Below are 10,735 nucleotides of genomic sequence, written 5' to 3' on the forward strand. Positions count from 1 at the left end.
TGTTAAAGACGTTTAGAAATAATAGATTAGTGATTAGATGTGTAGGTTTATCGATGATAACACCATTGTCTACTTAAGGATTGAAAAGTTTTTTAATAATGAATCTCAAACCATTTATTTTAACTTGTTGTCATTGATCAGTAGATAATGTGTGTATTTTTTGTCATGACAAAGTCATTTGTCAACGGCCCTAGTCAACAGCCTGGTGAGCACTCTTGTGTGTCCACATCCATTGTCAAAGATGGTGTGGGACAGTTGCGAAATGTTTGCCTGAGTTCTCATTAGGACTGATAGTGAACAAGATATATCTAGTGTGTGTTTTTTGTGTACGTGAGTGCAGTGGTGGTTCTAGACTAATTTTACGGGGGGGGCCAAGGGGGGGCCAAGGGGGGGCCAGTGTTTAATCAGAGGGGCACATTCAAAACGGAAACAAATGATATTTAAACATTAAATACTTAAATTTGCTTTCCATTAAAATCATACTAAATGCTCTGGCTCTCCCTCTTCCAGCTCCTCAGCTCTCTCAATACCTTGATATGTTTCTCTAACTTCTTTATTTAATGTTCATGATGACTATTAGAAAAAAAAAAAGGGGCGCCACAGGGGGGGCCAGGGACATTTTTACAGGGGCACTGGCCCCTGTAGGCCCCCGTGTAGAAACGCCCCTGCGTGAGTGAGCAGTTGCTAGCTTGCTTGTGTGTGTGTGTGTGTGTCACTAGTGGACCGGGGCACCTGTCTGCTCTGTCACACACCCTGCACTGCTGCTATCTGCTATCACCTGCTATCTCCCACACAGAATCTAGGTCATCGTTGCGCCAGCCAGGTAGAATATTGACAGGAGGAGGACAAGGAGAACAGGACTAACAGGTAACCTGGTTACCAGCCGTCGCAGGCGTCAAGGGCAATGCTCTGAAAACAGGCTGTCACACATTGCAAAGCGAGATAATCCTTCTAAATGTCAACTGAGAGGGAAAGAGAGAGAGAGACGGTGGGAGCGGGAGGGTGGGGGGGTTAAAGAATTGATAATGATGATAATGAGGTAGGCGATGAGATAAAGGTGAAGGTAACTGAGATTATGTGCTCACGGCTCCTCTTCCTCATCTCTCTGAGTTTACCTTGCTGACATAAAGGCCTCTACTGGTAAAACAAGCTAAAGTTTCTCACTTTTACTGGGGAGTGAAAAAACTGTAAACCCACAGCCCTACAGAAACTACTCTCATGAATGTATGACTCCATATTTTTTTTTTGACATGTATTAATGTTGACCTAAGCCAGCCAAAACACTCAGCCAGTAATCAATTACCTCATATACTTTTTTCCAGAAAGAAAAACATTGAGCATTTCTCTAAACAGTTTATCTAACGCTTCTCTCATAAACATAAAACCGACAGAGGCGAAAAAGGCCTTAAAATGGAAGAAGTCCGAACTGGCCTCTGAGTGAGGCAAGAGGCAGCGGTGTTACTTATAAAAACATTTTAACTGGCAGGATGAAACTTATCGAGAAAGAGATCTCCACCTCTTCTTTCCTCCGGTACTTCATGAGTCCCTCTGGACTGGGCCACTGTGTGTTGAGGTACGGGGGCGTGAGGAGGGGTCAGAACCATCTGTGGTGGTTACATTACTAACCAAGTTTCTAAATGGGTGAGACCACCTCACTCCGTTTAGTCATTATTCTACTGTCTGCCCTGGTTGGTGGAGACACATGTGACTTCTCGCTGAGTCAGGCCCTTACCTTCAGTAAGTGGGTTATGGACCTCAGAAACAGTCTGCCTAAGCAATTAGCCTTACATAAGCTGTGTGTAAACAGATCAGGCTCTTTGTGTTAGGTCAGTGAGTCTGCATCTATGTACCCTCTCCTCTGAGTCATCGTCAAACCTATCTGCAACTTTGGTGCAACACCTCTTAGTCAGAGGACTCAGCTGTATGTGGTCATGAATGTTCCTCTGGAACTCCTGGAGGTTAATCATTCAGTGTCTGGATGTCTGTTGACTACACTTGTTCAACAGAGGTGCTCTGTTCCTCTCCCAACACAGAGGTAAGGTCAGGTTAGCTATACGGTAATGGGAGTTTGTGTGTCCTAGCCAGTGTGTGTGTCTGACCTAGTTAGCTACCATGTGAGTGTGTGTGTTAGTGTGTGCCTGCCTGCTCAACTGTGTGTGCGTGTGTGTGTGTGTGTGTTTGTGTGTGAGTGCCTGTGTGTGTTCATGTGAGGGTGTGCTGCCGTCACACACTGGCCTTGTGAGATTGTAAAAGAAAGAGACCAAAGGATTTTACTGCATGGAATACTGACCTCTGACCTGAGAGAGTGAGAGAGAGAGAGAGAGAGAGAGAGAGAGAGAGAGAGAGAGAGAGAGAGAGAGAGAGAGAGAGAGAGAGAGAGAGAGAGAGATGTGAGAGAGAGAGACAGAGAGAGAGAGAGAGACAGAGAGAGAGAGAGAGAGAGAGAGAGAGAGAGAGAGAGAGAGAGAGAGAGAGAGAGAGAGAGAGAGAGAGAGAGAGAGAGGGAGTTGTGATTCATGCAGCAGTAAGGGTGTGATCCGCACTGTGTAAATACAGCATGTGGACCTCATGGGCAACGGTGTTATCCGCTGATTTTCTATCATTATAAATAAAAAACAGATAGTTTATAAGTGAAATGTATATCTGTTGACTGTAAACAGTGTGATGTCAAAATGTGTGTGTGTACTCAAGGTGGGCTACACGCACTTTCTGTCCACAGAGGGGTGAAGGGAGGGGAGGGGTTATTTGCTCGCTCCCAGGTAATGTGTGAGTAAGCACACATAGTTCGCTCAGTGTGGGTGTGTACTTGCATGTGTGAGTGTGTCTGTGTGCATGTCTGTGTGTCTGTGTGTCGCAGAGAGCTCTCCCACTCAGCTCTCATGAATGAGTGTCCTGAGCTGTGAGGATAAAGGTGGTCTGTTGGACCCTGGTCCACTGACCCTTAAAGAGGGCATTGATGGAGGGCCTGCCTGGTCCAGATGAACTCCAAGTCCAGCCCAAACAGCACCATGATGGGGAAGATCACACTCACTGCATCTCACACATTGGGCCCTGGTACCCACATTCCTAACTGTGATAGCAAATGGCTATGTCAAATGCTAAGCTTACTTTTTGATTAACCTACCAGCCTCGATATCTGTATACATTTTTAAATTAGCACTATATCCACTTGACTTATCGTCTAAAACTCAAAATGCATTGCATGGGGTGAACTCACCCTTACAGAACATGAGTCAGACCAACTGGATGATTGAGTGGAAAAATAAAGAGAATTAGGAAAAAGAGAAACCTCATTAGTCTGCACAAACACTCATTTCCTCTCTCTTCCCACAAGGAGATGGTATCAACAGGGTCTTTGTTGGAAAGCCTGAGATATGAAATATGGACGTTAGTGAGCACACCTCCACTAACGTGCTGAGCACCACGGACCCTCCAGGCCCTCCCTCCGCACCCTCCAACCGACCACATCCGCCTGTCAGTGACCTTTGAACCCTTCAACTTCCTTCCAGATGGAGATCAAACCTCAAAGGCCGTCTCGGCCTCTTTTTGTGGAGTAGTCTCACTGGAGGGGAGCTTCCACACATAGAGGCTTCTGGGTAATCAAAGAGCGGGAACGCTTCTCATTCGCTGTGCTCCCCACACCGCCACTCAGCATAGCAGCACTATTTGTATAGTATAAACATTTTGGATGATTGTATGTAATTACTCAGTGGTGTGTAAACACACACACACACACACACACACACACACACTGAGGAATATACTCATGAAAATGAAGACATACTCTGTGAATAATTTTCTCTCTCTTTATATCTCTCTCTCCCACATACACACACACACACACACACACACACACACACACGCACACACACACACACACACACACACACACACACACACACACTGACCTCAAGGATTTCAGTTCCATGCTCAAAACTGTTTACTCAGCAATAACGCAAGTAAAGGGAGTCATAGACATGCACACTGCCAAGAACTGCCAAATAAACACCCCTATAAAATATTTTAAAGTAACTCTCCTACTTATGGTACCACATCCATAGTTTTACTATGTGTGAGTGTGAGTGTAAGTCAGTCCACAGCAACCATAGTAAGGGGTTATTCATTACTACAGCATTCATTAATCATGTGTAGCTCTCTCTGTTAATGTAAGCCAATGTAAGTATGTAGGCCATATGCATATTAATACAGAATCCTCCTCAACTCACAGAAGTCCTCTGTTAAAAAACACCACACCCTCACCTCACATACATTTCCTTATCGCTTCACTCTTGAATGCCTGTCATGAAGTCACACCCAATCTAAGCAAAGCTCCGGTAAGTAGAAAGGCCATGTCAAATTTGACAGCTCAACCCCAACCAGTCTTAAGCCTCTCTCCTTCTCCTCATTATGTTTGGCTGTGAATCCTACATGTGTTAAAGCAACAGATAGACCAGAGATTGCAGGGTTATTTTCAGTCTTCCCTCTTATTGGGTCATTGGGTCTCTCCAAGGATCGCGACACGCTGTCTCAGTCATAAGAGCAGCTTAATCTAGGCTGTTGACTAATCTGGAGTACAGTGAGGGGGTCCTACTGCAGGCTGGTATGAATATTTCTTTCTTGGTAGCTTCTAACCATACTGGTTCCATTTCAGACTTACACCACATTTTCTGCCATCTAGCCCTCAGCCCCACAGATTTGCAACAACTAGTTAAAAAGTATATTCATCGTTTCTTTGTGTAGCCCTCTTTAAGATCAACTTCCCTTCCTGCTTCACAGTTGCGCACAGATCAGCACTGATATACAGCCGAAGCCCTCAGAGACGAGAAAGCAAAACGAAAAACGAAAAAAAACAAGCGCAGCAGCAGGAACAAAAAACACCCCCCTCCTCCAGGGGCGGGAGACCGATGTCCATAGGAGGTAAGGATAACGGTGAACCAAACTATTTACACTGTCAGGATGTCTTAACAGAAAAAAAGGACATTTTCCATCCCCCCTGGCATGAGGTCAGGTCTTTCAGACTGTATACAGGGTGAAGCGTGGTAAACAAATACAAGTCCCTGTGCTTGGCTCTTTGAGTGGTCCAGCTCCCAAACGGCTGCCCAGACCTTAGTTCAGCCGCAGGTCTGTCCCTCTCCCCCCTGGTCACTAGTGGTGATTCATCCTAGTTCGCTCTGAAGGGGGGACTGATGCCTGGAGCAAATGTTAGTAAATTGTGGAGAGGCCAAGGGAAGTTGCTCATCCGACACACAATTTTCTTGGTTTACTCTGGCGTCAATGGATGCAATCAGTGTTCTAGAGGACCAACGGGCGGTAAACACGGACCTCTCTGTAAATATTTACGGTCAGGCAAAAGGGTGGACGTACGAGGGGACGTGAAGTATTGAACATGACCAGTGCACTCTCTCTGGACTGAGTGAAGTCAGTCTGCACTGCTTTTTCAGCCCCTGGAGTTAAAGGTCAACCTGGCTGCTCCATATGACCTGTTCATTGCTATTTCAAACTTCAAACTTCATAGCTATTTCTTACTTCGAATTCACTTATGACACACACACACACCCCACTGAGCATGACAAAAACAACGTGTGGTCAAGCCAAGCTGCTCTCAGGCAGTGCACTCAAACACAAATAGTTCCTTCTAGGAGCAGCCAGGCCACCAGAGGAGGGGGAAACAGGACGACAAAAACAGCAGGAGAGAGAAGAGGTGGAAATGGGTGGTGGTGAGGAACTGGGCTCTTCCTGCCGTAATCACAAGTCAGAGTATTTCCTGTCATTGTAGGAACTCCAGACCCATTAACCAGCAAGACCCCAACACACACAAAGGAAGACAAGCACACAGCCACTCAGGGTCAGACATACACTGACTGGCACACTGCATACACATATTGTACATACAGTCAAAGACACGGGAATTGACATATGGACACCCATATAGAGGATATTGTTAATTTACTGTCATGCACTTGATTAAACGCACACACACACACACACAGGTATGTGACTCACATCCCACTTGGCACAGTGGCTCTGCATTGTGAGCCTGCATTGTGGGCCTTTTGGCTCTCAACCTGATCAACACTTCCTTATGAAATCCAGAGGACAGTGTAAATATTTGCTCAGCCTTATCACAATGCCTTATCTTGGCGTGAACACTCAGCGCCACAGGCCTCCTAGAACTTTATTTTCTTAATGACTTTGCTAGCCCTGATAACTTCACAGAATGGACCACTTATTATATATTGAGAGGCTTCTAAGAAAAATCAGTTCGTCAATAGCTTCATGTTCTATCTCCACTCACCAACCCTTCCCACCATCTCCCCCATCAACGTTCCTCATGCTCCCAGCTAACACGCGTGTTGGAGGACAGTTAAGAAATCAATAGTTAGAATTCCATTACAAGGATAATGAAAGGAGTATACAGGGGTATGCTTATTGTGAGTTAATGTCACATGGCTCTGGTGTTGAGGTCTAGATAGAGGTCTGCTGCCAGGGGACCGGGTCTTGTAAACACAGTCTGTGAGTAAATGACAAAGCCACACTACTTTATGGTTGTTTGTTTCAAATCTGCATTCTGGATGTCAGTTTCATCAACACCGACATAAAGAGGTGCGTTTCTTCGAACTTCCTTTATTGTGGCTAATGTTTACTACGTAGATCATCCATACACATCACGTGTTACATAACTTTGAACATTGTACTTACTCATAATAAGACTTAATTATTACTCATAAAAAGACCCTCTCATTAGTCTGTTCTGCTAGGCTGATCTTTGGAAGCTCTGGCTCCTCTTTGGACTGGCAGGCCAAGGACAGAGCCTCCACAGCCACTCAAGTCCTACAGGCCCCCAGCCAAGACCAGAGGAAAAGCAGGGCTCAGTGTGGCTAGGTCTACTAGGGGATGGGGGGGGGGGCTTCACAACTCCCCTTGAGCAGGTGGGAGGATGTGTCGTGACTGAAGAGGACATGGGGAGCTGAACAGAGCAGGCTGGCAGCAGTCTCAACATGGAGGGAGTGGGACAAGTATGCAGGGCCAAGAGACTGGAATATATCCATTCTGTGGGTATCCCACTGCTTATGCTCGCACCAACACATCCTTTTCTCTTAAAAACAATGATAGGCAAACTGAACTTTTTTTCAAAATGATTTTATTGGGAGAGCTACAAAAATGTACAGTACAAAGTTAACAGTCTCACACTCAATTTGTAGTGAACTGACTCCCCGAAAATAATTATATTACAACTCATGTTGTCTTTTTGTCCGTTTTTTTGTTACATTCAAAAAGCTTTACTTCTGATAAAGTAGTCAAAAAGTACATAGTGCGCATCCCCTGTACCTACTATGTACAAACAAAACATGTTTAACCACTTCCCCGTCCAGCAAATTCTCAAGACTCAGACTAATTCAATCTCAAAACAAAGTCAAAATAAGTGTAGCTAGATGTAAAGGGACTTAAAAAAAAAAAGATATGGTTGTTTTCCAGGGTGTCCTTATAAGTGGTAACAACCTTCCAAAGTAATTCTGATCCAACACTACATTCAGTTCAACTTGTGTAAAAGATACATGTAGGAAAATACTTTATTTGGTTAATCTTAAGGCATGTAAAGATGGTGACCCCCCTGTAGGCACTACACAATAACACTGGGGCACAAGGGATTGCTACATTCTTTAGCACGTGGCTGGAATCACAGTGTGACCTCGTGCAAACAGAAAACAAAAATACTTTTTGGTTAATTTATTTACTTGGGTTCTTTGTCACTGAAGTCTGAATCTATATATAAAAAATTGTAAGGCGAGCTCAGGTTTGGACGGTTTGCACATCCACATTGTTTATACATTCTACAGAAACATCTATATAGGGATTCTCAAAAATGTCTTCCACAGCACTGACAAGCAACCTCGGAACAAACAGCAATCACGCAAACTTGTTTTAATAAAACGTAAACAAGGAAACAAAATTAATGAAATAAATATCACATACGTTCTCTTAAATTAAGATCTTTTTACTCATTTACAATAAAAATAACCAAGTGAAGTTACAAAAGGAGACCAAAACAAAATATATATATTACTGTGAAAAGAACATACACTCCACTTTATGCAGATTAATAATGGCGATCATAATTTAAACATAAAAGAATATAGATCTATTGCTTCATCATACTTGATAAATACAGTATGGACACAAATTACCAATGTAGCCTATAGTTTTCACAAGATAATAAATAAGTTAAATAGTCCATAGCCAGATACGCACCGCTATGTAATCACTCAAAACAGCTAAAAAAATATATATTCAACCATCAGCAGTGATTTCCCCAAACAAACCGAACTCAAGAGTGCTTTTTAACGAAGCAACAAACTACACTAACCAAACAAACCACTGTGTGGCGCTGTGAAACAGAGTAAAAGTTCTGGAATGGAAGTTAAAAGTTTTCAGAAAGGAACACAACTTGAAAAATGTTACTTTGTGTCAAGGCATATTCTTGGCAGGGTGGAGGAAATCTGAAACCGCTTACAGTCTCTTCTCGTCAAGTCTTGTTATACATCTATCCCAGGAAAGTGTGGCTTGCCTCAAACCAAACACTGCCATTGCAGCTCATTAGGCAAGTCATCGATGGAATGCCTTCTGTTGATATCTACTATTATGCATCTATCATTACACAGACAGAAAAAAAAACTAATGCCATGTCAAGGATATTTTCATCCATTGAAAATAACATTACAAAAAGGATGTTTAGTCATCTGAAATCGACAGCCTGCTGAAGATTGGCAAACGTTTGCCAGCATCCAAACTTGGAGACTCGGAACCGCTGAGACTCCCAGAGGAGCTGAGCGAGCCGCTAGCATAGCTATCTCGGTCTGAGAGAGAGTCTGGTGGGCTAGGGGGAGAGTCGAACACCGGCGACTCGGAGAGGCGGCGCAGGGACTGCAAGTGGCTCATGTTGTAGGTGGGGGAGGAGGGGCACATGTTTCCGTAGTAGGCACCGTTGGACTGGTTGGCATAACCGTTTTGGGTGTGCACAGCCAGAGGGGCAAGTAAGGCTTTAAGGTCCTGACTGGGGAAAGAGAATGCACTGTTCACACAGGACATGGAGTTTGGTGACAGAACGTCCTCGTAAAAATTAGGAGAGCAAGAGGAGGTGGAGGAGGGTGGTGGAGGGGTGCGCGAAGTTGGACTCTCGAGCAGGGGCGACTCAAGTCCGTGGTGACTAGAAAAGCCGGAAAAACTCAGGCTGTGATGGAGCTTTGGTCTATCCCTCTGGTTGAACCCAGCATGCAGAGGCGCGACCTCCCTTTGACCATAGCCGCAAAGCTCGCGGGCTGATTTGGGCTCGCCTTGCATGTTGGCGTTGCTTGGAGCTGGTCTGCGCTCGTCAGCATTGTGGATAAAATGACAGCGGGGACCGTAAGGGCAGAATCCGATGGTGTGGAACGTGCGGCATGGCTCGGTTTTGTACTTGGGGTGACGTGACAAACTCCTCAGCTCGTGGTAGCCGTGCGCAAACTGGCACTTTTCTCCGTATTTGCAAGCTCCGTTCTCTTCGAAGGGCCTGCAGAGTTCAGTCTTGTAGCGGGTGGAATTGATTTGAGAACCCTGCTTCTGCTGAAGAACTTGCAGCTGCTGACTGCGGTCCATGCTACGGTCTCCGTTCTCGCTGTATGCACGGTCGCGAAACTTGTTTTCCTTGTTCATGAGAGCAGTGGCGGTGTTGCTGCTTGACAAATTCTCCTTTAGATTGCTGTAGGAGTTGACTGAGTATTTGTTACTGTTGGTCATCAACTCCAGGTTGCTGGTCGAGTTTCTACGGAAAAATCCCGGCGCAAAAGGACAACTGTTAGAGCTAGTTGTTACTGGAGCTCCCACAGCTTTTTTGTCCAGCATGCTGTTGATATGAATTGCGTTCATATTAAGGCTTTTTTCTTGCTGTGGAGGAAAAAAAAAGACAAATTAGCCATGCACTTTAACACGAGCCATTTACAACCATTGCAGCGTCTGTTTTGACAACAGGATTTTGAATGTAAATGTAGCCTAATGTTACTAGGCACTTTGTGGAAGTTACTAATCAACAAGTTGTGGCGATTGCCTTGTTAACCCAAATACTATTTGGCATATTGCAAATAATTAAGCATCAAATGCAAAGTGAGGATTGGAATATTTGGCTCTTTTAAAGTGATAATTACCTTGTAAAGCATGTCGATGTCGTAGAAGGCGGACAAGATGGTTGCAGACATCTCCTTTTCGTAGGTTTTCTGTCGCAGTAGCTCTCTCATGGAGGACCAACCAGGATCCTTGAATGCACGAGGCAACTCTAGTAGACTGTGCCACGACTGGTTTTGGAAAGCTTGAAAGTTCTGAAAAAGTTATGTGCAATTCCTGTGGCGGTAGCTAGTGAGATAAGAAGCAAGGGGAAAGTTGCTTGTATTGTTGTGTGGTAGATTTCTCCCCTCAAGAAGCGCTGTACCAAAGTGCTTCACTAACAGCTCTCGCTGTGCACATGTATATAAATGCTTCGTGGTCGCTGTCGAGAGAGGGGCGTTGTAAAGTTGAAGCAACGTCTGCAAGACACGCCCCCTATTTTCAAACGTCTTGCAGGCAGTGGTTGGCCGCTTTTTATACCCCGCCTTGAAATTAAACTCCCTTCAAAAGTTTTATCTCAACTATTTTGTGAGACTTGGTCTTCTTTTGGTTGTGCAAGGCCTAACACTATCCCAATTTGTAAGGCTGCCTTCATTGCTGA

The 10,735-nt window shown here is 44.6% G+C and overlaps 1 protein-coding gene and 1 long non-coding RNA gene across 2 annotated transcripts; one reads left to right on the forward strand and one right to left on the reverse strand.

Moving 5' to 3' along the window:
• The first annotated feature begins 1,924 nt into the window (after positions 1 to 1,924).
• On the forward strand, positions 1,925 to 4,021 carry LOC146268327 (uncharacterized). Its single transcript, XR_014768928.1, has 2 exons — positions 1,925 to 2,035; positions 3,335 to 4,021. It is a non-coding gene; the product is annotated as an uncharacterized LOC146268327 (long non-coding RNA).
• Positions 4,022 to 7,908: 3,887 nt separating this feature from the next.
• On the reverse strand, positions 7,909 to 10,473 carry zfp36l2 (ZFP36 like 2 zinc finger CCCH-type). Its single transcript, XM_084666987.1, has 2 exons — positions 10,179 to 10,473; positions 7,909 to 9,921 (listed from the first exon to the last, which is right to left on the reverse strand). The coding sequence occupies exons 1-2, from the start codon at positions 10,266 to 10,268 to the stop codon at positions 8,731 to 8,733; spliced, it is 1,281 nt and encodes a 426-aa protein (XP_084523113.1). The 5' UTR covers positions 10,269 to 10,473; the 3' UTR covers positions 7,909 to 8,730.
• Between the last annotated feature and the right edge of the window lie 262 nt (positions 10,474 to 10,735).

The sequence above is a fragment of the Hypomesus nipponensis genome, chromosome 11, assembly GCF_054491055.1.
Source record: "Hypomesus nipponensis isolate SF chromosome 11, ASM5449105v1, whole genome shotgun sequence".
Taxonomy (NCBI): Eukaryota; Metazoa; Chordata; class Actinopteri; order Osmeriformes; family Osmeridae; genus Hypomesus; species Hypomesus nipponensis.